We start from the raw sequence: 19,448 nt of genomic DNA on the forward strand, positions 1-19,448 counted from the left end.
AAATTACTCAAAATTGGCCAACAATTCGCCACGAATCACTAAATTTTCCAGATTTACCGTCAAAAAAAAATGAAAATTCAAAATTTCTATTTTTGAGGGAAAACCCTAAAAAAATTCAAAAGTTTTGGACTAAAACTGCATGAAAAAAAAATTTACCTTTAAAAGAACAAAAATTCATCAAAGAAGCTTAAATTCCTCATTCCTCCAAAACGCTGCGGAGGACATTTGACTCCTACTGGCATCTTATTTTCGTCTGCTGGAGGCCACCATATCGGATTATGATGTCATGGCCGCCATTTTGAAAATTCTTAATCATCCATATATCAGAGAAATTTTTAAAATTTATGAAAAATATATGATACAATATTAATAAAATTCTAATAAAACATTTGCCATTTTAAAATATGACGTCATTTCCGCCATCTTGAAAATCCGTTATTATTATCAAAGAAATCGGAAAAAGATTTTAATTTAATTTAATTATTTTAATACGGTATTATAAAATTTTAACTATGAAATGGCACTTAAATAATGGATCTCGAGATTCTATGTTCGAAATCCATTAGGACAAAATAAGAAAGGCAAAGTATTCCTTCCTCTATGGAGGCCACCGACAGACTGGCCTCCCACCACTAATAACAATGTAGATATTACCGCAGCTAGGAAGAGGATATGAACACCATCTTGGATTGACATCATAGTTGTCATATTGTTTTCGTCTGCTGGAGGCCGCAATCTTAGATTATGACATCCTTGTTGCCATCTTGTTTTAGTCTGCTGGAGGCCACCATCTTGAGTTATAAAATCACAGCAGCCATCTTATTTTCGTCTACTGGAGTCCACCATCTTGGATTATGACATTATAGTCGCTATATTGTTTACGTCTGCTGAAGGCAGACATCTTTATTTTCAGTACTTGCGCCTGAAGTAAATCGTCATCTCTTTCCAACACCTCCCGAATCAGTGTGAAAATCATGAGGTGCGAGGAAAACATTACGACAGCAATCCTGCACACTCGGCTGCATATACTGCAGCAACACGAAGCATACTACACTTTCATGAGCACACAGCTAGCGTCCATAGGTGAAACCGCTATGAAAGACCCGCAACCGGCGTTCATGAACATCAACGTAATTTCCTCGGCGCCTGCATTATGAACTCTATACGCCACGGCAGAATCCAATGTAAAAAGCAGCCAGACGAACACTTCCTCAAAGCTCCATGCTTAGTTCTCTAAAACCTGCACCTCGCCACTCTCACATGTTTTCTCTCAGAAAACATGTCACCAACTCCTCGCCCACACACGAGAAAATGGCATGCCAACCTGAGAAGCCACCAAAAAAATCATAGTCCCGTAAGAATAACATTGCACCAAAAGCCCTTATTTCCTTCTACTTCCATGCCGTGCTTTAAATGTATTTGGCTACTTATTGAATTCAAAATTTGTGCACTGTGTTTGTGATTATCACGATAGTTGAGGTCGCCATCGTGAAATAAGTTATTTACTCGCGTCGCTTAAAGACCACTAATATGCGGTTGAAAAAAGGTATAGAAGGTCTGGGAGATGATATTTTTTTCCTTGACATGCCAAATTGTTGTGTTAAATAGTTCAGTATTGTAATTATAGCAAGAAGAGGGGATCCGAGCGGCGAGGTGAGCCCGTGACGTGTGTTGCAGGGGAGGCGGCGCCGCCGCCCGCCCCCAGGCCGGCGCCGCAGAGGCCGAAGCCGCCGCAGCCCTTCGTGCCGCCGCCCACCGTGCCGCCGGCGCCGCCCCCGGAGCCCGCCTCCCGCGTGGTGCCGCCCGAGAGGAAAGGTGAGGACGCACGCCAGCCGAGCAGCAATGTGGACCTTATTACCGTGTAGACATCTCAGCTCCCGGTGTACGGCGCTTGGTAGGGGTCGGTTCGAGCATGGAACCACGGTTCTGCCATCTGTGGCGAATAGCGCGAACCAAAGTTCACAAAGCCAAAGGGAAAACTTTTTAGTATTGACTGTTCAATGAATTTTAACGAGATGGGCAGCATTTTAATTCCGGGGTTTAGTATGTTTTTTACAAGTTTTTTTTTCTTATATAAGACCCGTTACATTATATAGTTTAACATTTCGGTCTACAAATCGAATAATTCGATGGTCGACGTAGCTGCTCCGGCAGCGAATTCTAGCGGCGGATGCTTGAAACTACGTGTGATTCGCGTCCAGAAATGAAGTTGGAAAAAAATTTGCTTATATTTTTCACACTCGGCGTTATGTCATGAAATTCTACATTTAAACTTCGTGTCCGAGTTTAGTGTAATGGGTGTATTTGCAACATGAGAAAAAAATGAATTTGCTTGTTACCGACGTTAGATGTTACACATCGCTAGCGAATACTAAAAATTCGCTCGTGTGTATATTATATACACACACACACACACACACATATATATATATATATATATATATATATACAGTAGTTTTATCCGTCTGCCGAGTACAAACACTCTTGGATTATACACCATATTTCCAAACAAAAGTGACAACGCCAAGCTGGTCACTCCTGAGAAGAAAAAAAAATAGGTATCATCCCTAAAAGTGATAAGTACTAACCTACCCACCTTTTTTAACAGAGGTTAGCTTAACTGATAGCTAGTTAGATTTTATACGGGAGGTGGTAAAACTCAAACTTTACTGTGTTAACAGCTTACATACGTTTAGGATTATCTGTGTCTGCAGAATGTAAGGAGATGTTTGCCTTCAAAAATTGTTTTAAGAACCAAAAATTTTAAAATAAAAATTAAATTGTAGAACACTTATTATCAAACTTAATATGAAACACTGCTGTCACTTAAGCAAATATTCGCGAAAAATATTTATTGCATTATACATTTTACATGTTTGAAAAATGGTTGAAATTATGGAGGTTGCTTAGTGCTATATAAGTACACGTTAAAAGAGGTTGGCTAACATAAATTGGTTTCAAATAATGAGAATGATTGCTCAAAATAGTTTTTCCCAGGTGTAAAATGTTTGTTTTAAGAAGCGTTATTCACAGATTTGTTGCTTAGCTGCCAATAGTTGTTAAGGGGCCCGCCTCGTCAGGGGTGTGTGTGTGTTAGTGAGGCGGGGTGATAAGCGCGACGCTCGCTGGTGCTTCCAGCGCGGTATAGCCTCTAAGCGCAAGGCTCTGAACTGGCGCGCATTCGTCTCGTCGTCACAGGATAACTGTGAAATTTGAGCGGTGACCGTAACATTATATGGCGGAGAAATGAAGATAAAGGTGTTATGCAAGCCCCTTAAGTTCTTTCAAGAATCTGTACTGATTGTTTTATGCCTAAAAATTACTCTGAAAACACGCGTTTTAGGCATTTTAACGCTTCTAAAAATACAGTTTAAAAACTTAATCCGAAATTAAAAGTACTTTTCGGTCCTCGGCGAACTCTTAAATGCTATTCGTAAATAGGCCCCACTCGGATATCTTGAGTAGTTTTGAAATCGCGTTGTTTTTCCTGAAGCTCTGCACACCGTATGTGTGCTCAGGTAGGCGGGCCCCTTAACGATCAATTTTTAAAATATGTTCTAAAAATGATTATTTTCGCATGTAACTCCCTTGGCAATCACTTTCAGGGTAAAATTTGTAAGTATACTTTTCTTTTATTTTCTGAAAAGGCATTACCTGACGAGTGTTGTCGGGTAATTCGGGCGCATAATGTGTTTGCTTCGACCATAAAATAACTAAGAGTGAAATTTTAATTTTCTGGTTTTCTTAAAGAATAATGGATTTTAGTATGAAATTTATTTTTATACCAAGGCTTGTGATGCATAGTAATTGAGATCTTGTAAAGAAACAAATATATAAATTGTTTAATATTAAGATTTTTTTCATAAATACGTGAGGGGTCATCCTAGTTCTTAATTTTAGACGATAAATATTACGGCCTTAAAAAGAAAAAGAGACTACAGTTAGTCATATATACGAGGAATTTTTTTTAAACCTCTGATCTGCTATATAAAATACAAATTTACATAACAATTAACATAACACGGGCTCCCGCGTCAAGATTTATCGCAAGAATTGCGAGTAGTGTGGCAGAATGCACTGCACTATTAGTCCACCCGCCTCACAGCGGCGTCGTGAGGGAGAGGGAGACCCAGGCGCTGGCCCTGTATCTCTATTCACTGGCGGCTAACTTCTTAGAAGAAGGCATCCAGATGCTTGTGTCACGATATGAACAATGCCTCAACCGTTTTGGCTATTATGTCGCAAAATAAGTAAGACCCAGCTGTACTTTTGGTGATAAAAATACATAATGTTATTGTAAATTTGTCTTTTTTAATAGTTAATCGGAGATTGAAAAAAAACAGCCCTCGTAGTTCACTTTCAATGATGAAATTATCATGCACTTAAAAAAAATTAAAACTTAGAAACAAATCATTATGAATAACATGGAGCCCTCAGTGTGGAAGATCGACTCGAATCTGAACGATTCTGCATTTCCAAAAAATCGACGCAGATCCAGAGGAAAGATCCGACACTGGCTGGAGCCAACATAAGTACTGATGGGGCTGAGACAGAAAATTTCATCCTCATCTCTTACAATAATTCTGCTTGTTTAACACATAACAGCTGTATCTTCAATTACTTGAATATATTTTTATTAAATTTCTTTATCGCAAAGGTCATTAATCTCTGCTACAATGCGTGGTTGATTTTAAATTGTATATCTTTATCACAAAAAGAACTATTATATAAATATATAATTTATAGCTATATGTCTATCTTATAGATCCTGAAACACTAAAATTCAGAAATGAGTTAAATCAGAAAATGTTTTTGCAAGTTACCAATCCACGCTCCAACTCACAATGTGGGACTCATCACTGCCACTCAGCTGTTCGCTCGCGCAAACACGACAGCGACGGCGCGGATGACAACACGCGACACAGAGCGGGAATGCTGGGAAAGTAATCGACCTCGGTCCGTGGCAAGGAACCTCACCAGCACTTGCCTGGAGCCGGGTTTAGTTAAGTCGAGTCCATTGGCTTACATGGCGTCACCTCACTTCGTACACGTGCGTCGTGGCCCTTACTTGACGTTTCAACGCAACAAACGGTCAGTACTTTGGCTTAGCCCACACGCTACTTGATGAATCACTACTTAAAGCAAAATGTTATAAAACCAGAGAAAGGCGCAGTTCGGGTAAGTGCCGTAATTTTTTCGCTAAAAATTCGGGAAAAATTCATTACAAGAGTTTCGTAATAATTTGTAATTTAATTATCAATCTGTTTAACACAATGAGGTCTTATTTTCTTCATTTCCTTTCCGACGCTGCCGTAGCTCTTGCATTCGTTTGGCACTGGACTTTTTAGGCTTTTTGGATTCCTTTCGATGCGAGCTTTCCTCTGACTCGCGTTTTCTATGATTCCGAACAAATTCACTTGTCATATGAGACGAAATATTTAATTATTTTGTAACTTTCAATATAATACCGAGTTTCACTCATCTTCTGGCGAATGTTTTTACTGTCTCACTTTGGCTCCTAGTAGTGCTTCGCAAACTCTTCCCAATGCCATCCATCTCAATCTCCTAGCTGTCGGCGTTTCCAGGCTACGCCAATTCATAACTATTACACCAAGCCAATGCGTAGCAACCACGCGCATGCGTCTACACTGGTACGATCACGTCACAGGTAAAACTAAATCCTGCGCGACAAACACGTACAGACTTGTTCTATACGTCGTGGGCTCAACCATTGTTGGAGCATATCAGTCCCGTAGTTATTAGCGATTCAATTCTGACGGTATTTTTAACACCCAAAAGTTCGACCGACTAGCATTGTAACGAGAAAATAGACGCTTTCACGTCAAAAAAAATAATATAAAAAATCTTCGCCATTAGTGCTTGTTGGAAAGTGGGGTTGCGTGGAGTTAAGAGTTTGTCATTTCCAAAAAAAAAAAATACAAATGTCAGCTTAGCTTTTAAATAAATGCGTGCAGACCTTCAACTATGGTCCGTAAACGACTATATTTCTGACAACGTACCTATAACAGGTAAATAACAGAATGCCGAAAGCTTTGGGCACTGAACTAAACGATAAATCCCAGAGAAACCTACGAGGTTCGAGCCAGCCATAAGATCGACAACACTTGCACATTGGGTATATCTCGCGACGTTTCCAGCAGCACTGCCAACGTCGATCTTCAGGAAGATCGCGATTGGCAATAGTAATTTCACATTTAACCTGTGACGCCTGGAAGGTAGGCCACGTGACCGACACAACAGATGAGCGAGTGGCAGGAGTTCAGGCGTTTGTGAACGTAACAGCACGAGTACGGCATCACACCCCTAAGTGGGCGGGAACTATTCTTCGATTGGCTAGACAAAATCTTGGGAATTAATTATGTTTTATCATTATTCTTCTACTGAGTTTTTTTAACTTAAAACTTTCTAGTCAGAAGTTAACATACAAAAACTTATTTATTTCGCTTCTTATTTTAATCTGCTCCTCTGATGTGATCGGTTTGGGCATACTTTTTGACGAAACTTATTTAAAGCCATTAGGGGGAATCGAGGAAATGACGTCATCAGAGTAAAATTAAAAGGTGTAACGAAAATAAAGGGTAACGCTGAGAGTGAATAAAGTAGAGTTAGACAACTGTAAGGTTCTTTGCAGGTTATTGTCAGCTCCTTTGTTTCAAATTATGGTGAACATCCAATGTGAATCTTCATTCTGTAATTTATTAGCTATAAAATGTCTTGTCGAAATTACAGATCACAACAACAATGATCGATGACAAGTTTGTATTTTATCACTGTTGCGTACTTGCTCCCAAACATACCTGCTAACTTTCTTATATATTCTTGTACCTTCAACTGTGAAGTTTCACTTCTAATGCACATGGAGGACTCGCGTTCTTTTTTATTACCACATTTTTATTAACTCGCTTTCTTGTCTGTTCGGTTCAAATTTTGCAATCGATTATAAACTAACTTCTCGATGAAATATAGACTTGATACTTTATACATAGCTCAGATCTGGATAACAATGCACCGCAAGACTAAAAAGCAGAAAATAATTATTTAAATAAAAAATATTTTTTTACCCATTCCACGTTTTAAAAATGGACATAAAAGTATAAAATAATTTCTCCTATCCCCACAAAGATTTATAACCCCATACAGATTCCTAACCCCATAGACTACATTTTATTCTGAAAAATTGTGATTTTTAATTTTAAATGTCTATGAACATTCTTGTAAGATTTGAAACGAAAATCGTGGGGCGCATGCAACTGATAATAGTAAGGAGTGTAGGGAGTAGTAGTTGTTGAGAAAACTCGCACAACAGCTCATATAATTTGCAGTGCAATAAAACTATTAGTGACTTAGGTGAACTATTCATGCATCAATCATCTTTATAGAACTACGATATTTTTTTTATGTTTAAGTCAGTTTTAAAAATGTGTAAATACAATTTTTTATTACAATATTAAACCTTTTTTAAATTTCATGGTTTTGATTCTATTCCCATACATAATACTATTGATTTTTCTTGTAGTTATACCTATGTTTCACACTTCTCTACATACGGCAGCAGGTATTACCGTTCAGTGGCTGTGGGTTGACACGATGAGCTAATATCCTGAATATTGATAAAAAAATCAATAACAATCTTCAAAACTTTCAACAAAAAAATTGTCTTGCATTTCACTTGAATCCAGCTGTCTTTATTTTGCAAAAATTATGGAGAAAATTGTTTTTAATGTTAAAAATTCTGAAAGCACTATTTTAAAATCTAAAAATTTAAACAAACCAAAATATTTCTTGAACATCACGCTAGTCTATCCTCATATGATTTAATGTATATTTATGCAGGGTTATTCACATGTTTTACATCCGCTCCTGCCTACTGAGCGCACTTCCTGAAATTCGCTCAGGGTTCTCCAACGAACTCAAGGTAAATGTTAAACAAATACAGTGCAGATGGATACGCATGATGTATTCTGAAGCAATAAATCGCAGTGAGGTTTCCTGTTTACCAAATAATTAATGGGTCATAATAGTAGTTTCCTACCGAAGTATACATGGCGTTTATGAGTTCAGGTATTCAGATCATAGAAACGCTAGAGATAGTGATGCACAAGAAAGCACATGCTGAAGACTTCATTATTTTGGCCAAGCTAGCTTTCTAGCTAGTAACCATAAATACGTAACTAGCACATTAAACTACGCCTTTTTGTTAAAAACCACATGAAATTTGCTACTTTTAAACCAAAGTATGAATCTGTTCGAGCGTCATTTGCAAACGAACGAAATTTTTCACTGTTTCCATCTGCTTATTTTGGCGAATCTGACGCCGCTTATGCACATCCCCACGCGCAGAAGAAAAGAATGAATGAATAAATGAGCGTACAAGGGCCTAACGTCACTTCGACATCGAACGCACTAGAGACGACGAGAGGCGATGTTATAAGATCAGAGCATGAACGGAATAAATGAGTGGAGGGAAACGAAAGTGTACCCCGAAGAAAAAAAACCTCCGGCTCAAGGAAACGTCCGCCACATTCCCCACTCGTGGAAGATCGGTGTTTACCCCGCTGGGTAACGGACACGGACAGCCCTGGTTGGTAGGACTGCTTAGCCACCGTCGTTAAGCCAGGTCCACATTTGACAAAATAACAATAACAGTAGGTCCTGTGCACAAGATTTGACCGCCAAGTTTTCCAACCTACTGTTTCACAACACACTGGGCAGTCGTGTGCATAGGGAGAGGTAAAACGCACACGAGGGAAATGAATATATTTTATTTTTGTTCGGACCCATGGCCCAACAAGCAATGAGAGTAGAGTAGGAAGCCATTTTGGCGGGACTAGAGAACTGTTTGTATTTATCAATCATACTGTGGCAAGAAATTGTCAAGATATAGCAATGTTCAGGGGTAATTTCTGCTTTCAAAATTAATTACTGTTACTACTTATGAAAAGTCACTAGGTATTTATGTTAATAAAAATATTTTATAGTAATAATTGTTAAATAAAAATTTTGCAATGCCCAAATCAATTTATATATTTAAAAAATTGTGTTCACAAATTGCACAAATACATCGCGGCATTGCTGAAATCAACCGTAAGGATTAAATTGTGAACCGATTTCGCACAGTCGTGTGCATGGCCTGCTATGCACTCGCTTATGATTTTTTTATTTAATTGTGAACCCCAGCCTTAGCCTGTGCTGGAGATGGTTTGTTTATTTGATTGATGGGGTTCTGCCTCCGTCGGCAGCGAGGTTAGCAGAGACGGCCACACACGATACGAACCAGGTGCGTGGGAGAAGGCAGTTGACCTTGGTGTGCTGATAGAGACCATGAGATCGTTAGCCTGCGGGCTGATTACTAACAGTCGCGGGGACTCGCGGCATACTCGGCACTCCGCCGTAACACGTACCGCATTCGGTGATTACGAACCAGCATGCGGTTTGGTTACGACCCGCGATACTCGTGAACCACGGCATACAGGGCCAGCAACCCTTGAATAATTAACGTGTGCGTTAAATAAACTATTGTGTCAATCAAATATGAAAAAATTGTTTAAATTATGAATTAAATATATTTTTTTTAGATGTTGGTTTCAATTGGTACATTTAAAGTATCGGTGATTTGTTTGATATTTATTTAATTTAAAGTTCGAGAACAATAAACTTGTGTCGTCAATGTTGCAATATCTGTGTATTGTCATAGCAAACATAAAAACCATATATAAAAAAACTAACGTAAGAGTTCCTAACCTCAAAAATGGTTTACGTTAAACTTAATTGTAAATAGGTTTGGCTCCTTAACAGTCCCAGCTATGATAAAAAGAAAATCGTGCCACTAAGAATTTTACATTATTTAATACTTGTTGCAGTTGAATTACATCGCTAACATTTCATTCTTTTCACACCACCAACTGATAACACACGTGGTACATAACGGTACCACCGGTGCGATAAAACAGCCTCCTAAATGTGTGATCATAGTCGAAGGTGTATCAACAAAACATAAAAAAAAAAAAAAACTGGATAGGTCTACAGTGACAACACTCTTATTTTGTCTAGTTTTTTTTTTTTTAGAACGAATCAAGCATCTCGATAGTCAAGATACGTCGTAGCTGCTACGAAGATTCAGTTATTTTAAATTACGCAGTCGTGTTCGTCTACTCGTGGGAAAGTCCGTAAATCTACTGTAATTTGCAACAGTGGTGTGGGGGAGGGGAGGGGGCGACCTCTGATTACGTTCCGTCGGCACGCACCGACGGAACGTCACCAGAGGCCGGAGTCTGACGGGGGGCAACGACGCGGCGGTGTCTTGCACGGCGGCACGTGGAGCCCAGGCGTGACGGGGCGGTGGTGTTGGTCTTGCAGAGGCGCGCGCGTGCACCTTCGAGGGCCGGCGCTACGGCGACCAGGAGGAGTGGAGCCCCGACGACTGCACCAGCTGCCAGTGCCTGCGAGGCCGCGTCGAGTGCTCCCACCGGCAGCCGTGCGCCTCAGGTCCGCGACCATCCTCCCCCTTCTTCCCCCCTTCCTCCCCCCTTCTTCCCCCCTTCTTCCCCCCTTCCTCCCCCCTGGAATTTCCCACGAGTAGACGAACACGTCTTCATAATATCAAATAACTGGATCCTCGTAGCAGCTACGACGTATCTTGACTATCGAGACGCGCGTTTCGTTCTAAACAAAACTGGACACAAGAAGGGTGTTCTTACTGTGGACCTAACCAGTATTTTTTTTATTTCAATGTTTTGCTAGATTCTCGTTCAAAGTAAGGTAACATCGGTGTCCGTAGAATTTACGAAGATAGCCGAAAAATGTTTTCGAATATACCTGGATAATTTGTCGACAGCTTTCTTCGTAACTTGAATATGGGAAATTTTTTGACAGTGTAGTTGCCTCTGGGACCCTCGTGGTCGCGCCGCGCAGACAGTCGCGCTTCCAGCTCGGAGTTGGCAGATGGCGTGAAGCGACGCAGTCCAATCATTTTCTACCTCACCGTCGCCGATCACCGCCGTACTCAGAATTTCCATCGTCAAACCCAGTCAATATAGGCCTCTGTAACTGCGTTTCTGCAACGCAAGTGCCACACTTGGGTGTCCGACAAACACGTTGAAGACTTCCAGCTGGACAAAAAAGAGGCTTCCAGCAGTGTCTATGTGGTAGGCCTAATGCACGTATGGCAACCCCCTGCTCCTACAGGCCCCACCATCTTGTGTCATATTTCTCTTTAGTTTCAATTTCCGGGATGACAGAACATAATAACATCTTCCCTAGCTTCTGTACTTAATCACAGCTTTATATTTACTATGACTCTCTAGTATGTAACAACAAAATGATTTCTCCAGTCCCTGAACGTTGAGTTGAATGAGGGATCTGAGCCTGGTCGGGCTACAGAAATGTGATACGGAAGCTGAACTGCGAGTCGGTAGTGACTAACTCTCGTGCATTTTGGCGAAGAACGACCTATCATAACCCTCTCTTCGTGAGATTTCACCCAGAAGCACAAAGTGCTGTGACCATTTCGAAACCTCGTCAGCTGCGTGCGTGCCGCGGTAAGCCGCTAACGGTCACAGTCCCGCGGGCTGCGCTGGGACCGAAGACGGTAGCGACGCGAGTCTTGCTTCTGCTGTCGGGCGTCGTCAGTCTGCGCTCGTGGCAGTTGTCCGTCCGCTCGTGTCAGGGCTGCTGGTCGGCCATCGTCACTCGCGACCTCAAACACTGGGAACTCAGCGTTGTTTTTCTCCTGCAGCCGCATACAATCACCGACAGCACCACCAGCTATGTGTCTGCAAACGAAGTAACGTGATCGAAAGTGCGTGACGATGGAATGAACTTAAAATTGATACTTTTTTTTCCAACGGGATCGCAGGCACAAGTATCGCGCAGTGGAGTATTAATATTAACAAAAAAGCGCCTCAAGTCCGCAGCGCGGCCGAGGCGGGGCGCCAGCGGTCCGTGCAGCGCGGCGCGCCAAGGCCTCGGCGAGCAGTCGTCGACCCCCGGCTATCAAAGACGGCGGCTGTCCGCTCGCCTCGCGACTCGCACTTGAACTCTCGCCTCCAGAGCGCGCTGTTGCGTCACCGCAGTCGCTAAATATACCCGCGCGCGCCGACTGCCCGCTGCCCGCTGCGAGCCGGGTCGGAGGTCGCGCGGCCCGCTCTCTGATTGTGCACTCTCGCCTCCCGAGGGCTGCTACTCGCGACGACGAGCCGCGATAAGATTAACACAGTTGCCATTTCCCATGTTATCGCGTGCTCTTAAAAATAACCCTCCCCGCCGATCGCGGTCAAAGAGTAGTTGCGAACAACATCAGGAACAACATTCCAGAAACCCGCTATGTGTTGAGATCAAGTACCTGCATTTCGAGACAAGCCTGGGTTCGCATCCCCGCCCGATCATCTCTATTCCCATTTCCTGTTGCTTCTGTTGCGTGCCGATAGCCGCGGTGGTTCTTTGGGTGTTGTTTGCTTGCGTGACTGACTATTTTGCTGACGGCAAACACACAAAGTCTCAATAAGATGTAAGAGTATGAAAGTTCTAGAATACGTTGACTGAATTACATTATTTATTTTAGCACAGGAGATTTGATGTAGTGTATACTCATTTAAAAGAATCAATACACTTCAGATTTCAGAAAGTTGTGTACAAATTTTCGTCAAAAAAAAGACAGAAATAAGATACACAGGATCCAAATCAAACAGGACACCTTCAGGAACACTTAATTAACTGATTAAACTTATAACACCCTTCTGTTGGCGTCGGGGTTTAAAAATAAGTATAGGCTTTATTTTACATACTAAGGTTGGATAAATTAGTCAAAAGCTATGTTTGTCTCCATTCCATTTAAGATCTTGTTTTATTAAATTATGTTCGAACGTGTTTTTCTCTATTTCAGGTACATGTAGTAACATCCGAGATAATGTAGGCCTTCTTGTCACGTCCCACCCATAATAACTTCCACATTACGTGTCTTAACTCTACAATCCCATTTTCAATTCACAGGTAATCGTTTTACAATTTTGTACACATCTTTATGAAATACATTTTATTGTAGCTCACAAAATATCTTACTTAGTACATATATGTAAGAAAATCATTCTACATAACTGTTCCCTTCTGTTTCACTAGGAAAAAGTCCCACTGCTAAAATTCTCACCTTAATTTTACGAAGAAAACTGGTTAGAATATATTCAGATATGTTCGTGAATCTACTGATATCTTCGTATATTTGCCGATGCTCAGTGTACTTAAATTTGAACACGATTTCACAAAACTCATCTTGGGACGAAAATTAAATCTTTAAAATTATGCTAAATGCACAGCAAAACGCTGTTCTTACTTCTAAGTGCACGATAGTCATGATTAAAACTTAGAATAGAACTCGGAAGTCTGTATCTAACATAGTTTCTAAGAAAATCTTGTTACCTTTAACTGCGAAGAACTCTTCATTTATTTTAGGTCAATCCTTAGAAAGTCCGTACATTTACTGTAATTTCTATAAATGCGCATTCAGATCTTTACAAAATGTATCAATATCATATAAGTATTGGTTTGGAATACAATTAAATATAGCATGCACAAAACATGGTACTTCGAAATCTCATTTTGCAAAGAGCTGTGTTGATTAGTAACCTGAAAGAACTATTCCTTACTAGCCACTGTCAGGATTCGAAAGTTTGGTTTGAGCCAGCGGAAGCATGGCAGTTTGTGAACATTGGGAAGTTTCGTTCTTTGAATGGTTCCAGCGAGCGGCAAGATTGATTTAAGATGTCTTTTTTTTTGGACATACGCCATTGCTGGTGACGACGTATGTCATTAAAAAAAACCTTAATAACGGATAAAAAAAGATGAATATGCAAACACAAAAAGCCATTAAAAATTATTTTTTTGGTCCTTGTCATGCAATGCAATCAGCAATCAGCAATCAGCAATGTTGTATGTCCAAAAACACATATTACATGTGGGATGTTACCGCGGGAAGCAGCATGTGACACTCGCGATGTGTGGTTAAGGTGACTGACTTCCTGTCACGAGATCGCTTCTGCCTGCCTTGCGGGAGTTTGTGGTGACGTCACCATGTTGGGTTTAGGGCCAGGGCGTATCCAGGGGGGAGGGTGTGATGGGTAGCTAGCACCCATCCTCTTTTTTAAAGTGAGAAATATATAAATAACAAAATCACTGAAATTTTTATTTAGAGGTTGGTTTTTTGTATTTAAACGTTTTAAAATAAACTAATAACGAAAGGAGATATAATTAGGAAATGTTGTAACCAATCCCCACAAACATGTGTTAGAAAAATGTTAATAAATAATGTTATTCTGTTTGTTATTGTTTATTATTGTAAGGCACAATCCTCCCTCATCAAAGAGTTTGGATTCTGAAAAATTCCCCACTTTCGTTTTAGGTTCCATATCCCTTGGTTTAGAGTAGGCTACCTAATATTTCAACCCTAAGTGAAGTGAGGAATGTGATTGGAACTTAGTCACAAAATCGTTTGGACTGTAATGAACCATGATTGGAGATAGATAAACCTGTCCAGTTCTAAAGTTGGACTAGAGTAGACTTAAGTGACAATTGGAGGTTAACGATATGGGTTGGAATCGAAAGGAAAACACAGTTCGCAATTAATTGACATATGGTGTTTGTTGTTCGTATTGTAGAAGCTCATGGTGAACATTGACGAAGTATTAAAAAAAAAAAAAAAGGACCGGGAAACGTTTAGTCTGTTTAGAAAGTAGAATTCTTGTTGACTTTTATTTCCTGCCACATATTTCTGTGAAACTCAATAGTCTTGTATTTTTTACGCTAATAAACTAATAGATTTCTCTACAACCATCATTCAGAATTTTCTTTTATTTAATACAGTTTTGTTGCTTGAATAGTTCAATTAAAGGGAAAGGCACAGGAATCATAAGACTCAAAATTGGCTTCTACAGTTTTTTTACCAAAACTATTATTAATTAAATATTGAAAAACATTATTTTACTAAGCCACAGACTGCACGTTATTGTTTCACTTGTAATCATTCCGAAAAAAAATTCAATAATAAAATCCAGTAACTTCACAGCCAGTCACTTTAAACTTCAGTTTTTTTTACATAAAATTATATACTATAATTTAAAGAAGACATATTTTGTAAACAAAATTATAGAAACAAGTAATAGGCTAAAAAAATTATCGAAGCCAATATGGCGTCTTTTAACAATCTTTAAACGAGTGGTGAAGTCCAGAGTCGCTTTACGTCGGCGTTCACTTTAGTTTGGAATCTTGCATTCAACGTAGTAACTGTTTCATGTGTATGTGGTAATTTGGCTGGGTGTGTGTGTGTGGTGGGGGGGACACAATGGCTGAAGGAGCGAACACAACCCGGTATTTCTTGCTGGTGGAAAACGGGGCGGACGTTTCTCTGTGCTCGCTGCTCCACTCAATTCTCCGCCGTCTCCGGCGAGACCGCTGGGTGCTAGGGCACTAGCAAATATCGTAATAGGACGATATGGGAAACTCTAGCCAATCAACATCGGTGAAGCCCGAGACACTGTACTGCCTTGTTTTCCAGCTATTTTCCAACTCCACGCCGCCAGATGCCACTACTGTAACCAGTCCCACTCACTTAAAAACGTAGGCACACTCCACGCCACCTGGTTCGCTGGCATCACTTGTCTCGCGTATTCCTCGCCAGTTCCCCACATTGTTCCCTGCTGCAATGTTCGGCATCGGCTGCCCAGCTGGTGGTGGGGCAAGCTGACAGCTGCTGTGTGCGTGTGTGCAGGGGGAGGCTGCGAAGGCATCGTGTGCCAGGAGCTGGACTGCGCCTCCAACCAGATCGTGCCGCTGGGCCAGTGCTGTCCTGTGTGCTTGGGTGAGTCGCCGCGCCGCGCGGCAATGGCACACGATGCCGCGACAACTGTCGCAGTTCAATGCAGCTTCGACGGTAGTGCCAAGCGTGAAATGTGAGATGTAACAATGGAGGTAAGAAGTTAAGGGAGTTGGTGTGTGCTATCTTAGTCGTGTTAATACTTCAAGTCAATACGAGAACGACTCCTCACACCCCCCCCCCCTAATTCTTATCTACTCAGCAAAACAACTTTTGGTTATAATGAAGTTTGACGTTAATTCCTTGTAGATGTGTTATTATCGTGATTGTTTAGCAATACTTACCACATTATTGCATTATGACGAGTCATCCTAGCGAGTACTTTTCTAGATGTTAAAAAAATTGATAACAAATTAGTCTCTAAACAAAAACGATTTGTCTTTCTATCCACTTGCTAGCCAGTTGACTCCAAATACAAAACAGTCCACCACTCCATGCACTAATGCTCGTAGCTCCGTGGATGTGGCCTGCTAGAAAACAGGGAAAACTGTACTGAGATGAAAACCGACAGCAATGATAAACTCAGGGAGAACTGAAAACGCCGACAAGGTCAACAGCTGGAATCTACCCAAAAACGTCTGAACGCAACCTGCTCGATTGATGCCGGATTACAGATTGTACTAAACCACATACTGGCGAATTACAGACCTTTTATTGTATAAACACATATATGGTCATATTAAGTTTTGTTTTCATCCGGTGATAAACTTTGCCAACTAGTCCATGGAGTGTGTCTATGACATAACAAATTGAGGTCTCTCTCGTTAGCTCTCATAACGTAGCTGTAAAAAGTCTAATGCAAGAAGTTTGTTTAAATGCCTGAATGTACCTAACTCGTTAATAATAATCTTAAATTTTTCACCTTGAAGTGAGTTGTTAAACAAACGCGATAACAACACATCAGTCAGGAATAACAGTTATACTCGGTTCTAACCACAAACATGGTTGTACCGGAGGTTTAGTTTCCACTTGCTCGTCTGTCAGACTGGGGCGAAAACAACATCGGTTTCCCTCGCGACAATCTTGGAGCGGTCTGTTATCAGTGCCTAGTGTTCGAGCACACTGCCGCCGGCTTGTTAGCTCGTATCACGCTGACACCACGTGCAGCGCGAACATTATCACTCAGCGGTGGTAGCTGACCTCAATGGTGCAGTTCGTCTGGGAGACAACTTCGGTACCTGGGGTTCTGTGTCAGAAAACCTTAGTTTGTATGCTGCCCCAAAATTAGCCTAAAAGAAAAAAAGACGGTGATGTTATAATAAACACTATTAAAATATAAATGCCAATCTTTCTATAGCCTTTATCTTGAAAGAAAAGAAACTAATAAAAATAATGCACCTTTAACTAGCCTGTGCATGGTGTAATTACAGCAATTGGTTGGCTTGGCAGTTATTGACTTGATGTAAGTTTTTGGACATACGCCATTGCTAAGAACTTTTTCTGTTTGAAGAAAAACTAATAAATAAAATAAATAAATAAAAATACTCAAAAAAAGACAAAAAACACACAAAATTAAGCAAACAATTGCTGTTGTCAACAAGGATATGAACACCACAAAATATTCCGAAACAGGAATATGGTCAGCAAACAAACAAAGAAAAACAAAGAAAAATGTACTAAGAGAACGAAAAAATCCCCACAAATGATGACAACACAAAAATATTGAAACCCAAAATAATTCAGCACAACAGTTGAAGCGAGACAAAAAACATGACAAAACGAAAAGACAAACAAATACAATAGTTTTACCTAAACAGAAACAAGCGACGTTTCGGGAACTGCTATCTGCTCCCGTCCTCAGGCAGAGACGCACATGGTACGGAAACACAGGTGCGACTGAGTCGACTGAGTTGCACCTGTGTTTCCGTACCATGTGCGTCTCTGCCTGAGGACGGGAGCAGATAGCAGTTCCCGAAACGTCGCTTGTTTCTGTTTAGGTAAAACTATTGTATTTGTTTGTCTTTTCGTTTTGTCATGTTTTTTGTCTCGCTTCAACTGTTGTGCTGAATTATTTTGGGTTTCAATATTTTTGTGTTGTCATCATTTGTGGGGATTTTTTCGTTCTCTTAGTACATTTTTCTTTGTTTTTCTTTGTTTGTTTGCTGACCATATTCCTGTTTCGGAATATTTTGTGGTGTTCATATCCTTGTTGACAACAGCAATTGTTTGCTTAATTTTGTGTGTTTTTTGTCTTTTTTTGAGTATTTTTATTTATTTATTTTATTTATTAGTTTTTCTTCAAACAGAAAAAGTTCTTAGCAATGGCGTATGTCCAAAAACTTACATCAAGTCATGCACTCCCATTGCACAAATCTTTTAAAGATAACATTGGCAGTTATTGGTTTTAAAAGTGGCAACTAAACACAGACAGTTATTCCAACATGATATTTTCATTTGGTTATGTGACCAAAATAGTTTATATATTTTCTATGATGTTAACAGTCCCCGCCTAATGTTGTAGAATGGATATGATACCGGCTTAGAAAAAAATTCTAAAATCTTTCATAACTAAGGTGGAAGTAGGTTAATTTTATTAAGGTTAATGAAGGTTAAAGTGATAATACTGATTATGTTTAATAAGAATGTTTGCATTAATATCGTGGGTAGACTGCAAAAGAACAAAAAATATATCTCGCTGAAAATTTTACATTTCAAAGATATTAACAAAACAACAAAATCCTTTTGTTTATGGAATTCGGAATAACTGCTATAGTTATAGGAGTAAACCAAGGTATTGTTGTAAAGATAAAAAAAGAGACTAAACAAAATTTGAACAAGAAGCATTCATTCATACAGATTTTCTATGTACAACTCAAAGCTATCTTACTTAACAATAAAACAAGAACTAACATACACAAAGGTGTAAACCTACATCACAATAATGAACTACAAACAAGTAGCAGTAATAAAAAAATTGAATGATAATAATCCAATGCAATTGGTGAGGAGCCAAAGACATCTAAACATACTAACACAAAAATAAAAAAATATATCAAGAAAAAACAGTGGAAAGTGAAAAAAAAAATAATAATAACGGGATGTTCAATTACGACGTTTCCAGTGCTCAAATATTCCTCCAGTCATTTGAAAAAATTTTCTCCATTTTTATTTGTGGTGGTTCATGTCATGCTTGCGTTTCGATACGTTAAGAAGAATTGTTGTTTGAAATCTGAATGTAATTTTTTTTCAAACTGAGTTCACTTTATAGTCATCAGATACAATTTTTTTTACGCAAAAGCCATGACTTAGGTAATTTAGAAACGAATTTCTTGTCAAAATCAGTTAAAAAATATAACGTGATTGTTTTTTGATGAAACATCCCATCATGAAATACAATGTTAATAGAATTTTGTAAAGAGTTGATTACGAATATTGTATATTTTACAGTCCTGAGCTCTAGAAAGCGATGGCCAATATAGTTAAACGCTCGATTGCATAGACTAAATTTGACGGTTTATAAATATCACAAGGAGAATGACAGGTACTAAGTAATGTTTAAGCGAATGCGTATCATTTCGCCAACAAGTCAAACAGCATAGCTTGTGCGCCCGTAAGTAAGCAAGCGAGC

At 39.8% G+C, this 19,448-nt stretch overlaps 1 protein-coding gene across 1 annotated transcript in view; it reads left to right on the forward strand.

Annotated features, from left to right (window-relative positions):
- The window catches only part of LOC134533445 (fibril-forming collagen alpha chain-like), a 108,704-nt gene that overhangs the window by 19,881 nt on the left and 69,375 nt on the right, over positions 1-19,448 (forward strand). Inside the window, exons 3-5 of the mRNA XM_063370967.1 lie at positions 1,678-1,815; positions 10,378-10,506; positions 15,776-15,865. Coding sequence (XP_063227037.1) covers positions 1,678-1,815; positions 10,378-10,506; positions 15,776-15,865 — 357 coding nt within the window. The remainder of the gene's footprint in view (positions 1-1,677; positions 1,816-10,377; positions 10,507-15,775; positions 15,866-19,448) is intronic.

The sequence above is a fragment of the Bacillus rossius genome, chromosome 6, assembly GCF_032445375.1.
Source record: "Bacillus rossius redtenbacheri isolate Brsri chromosome 6, Brsri_v3, whole genome shotgun sequence".
NCBI lineage: Eukaryota > Metazoa > Arthropoda > Insecta > Phasmatodea > Bacillidae > Bacillus > Bacillus rossius.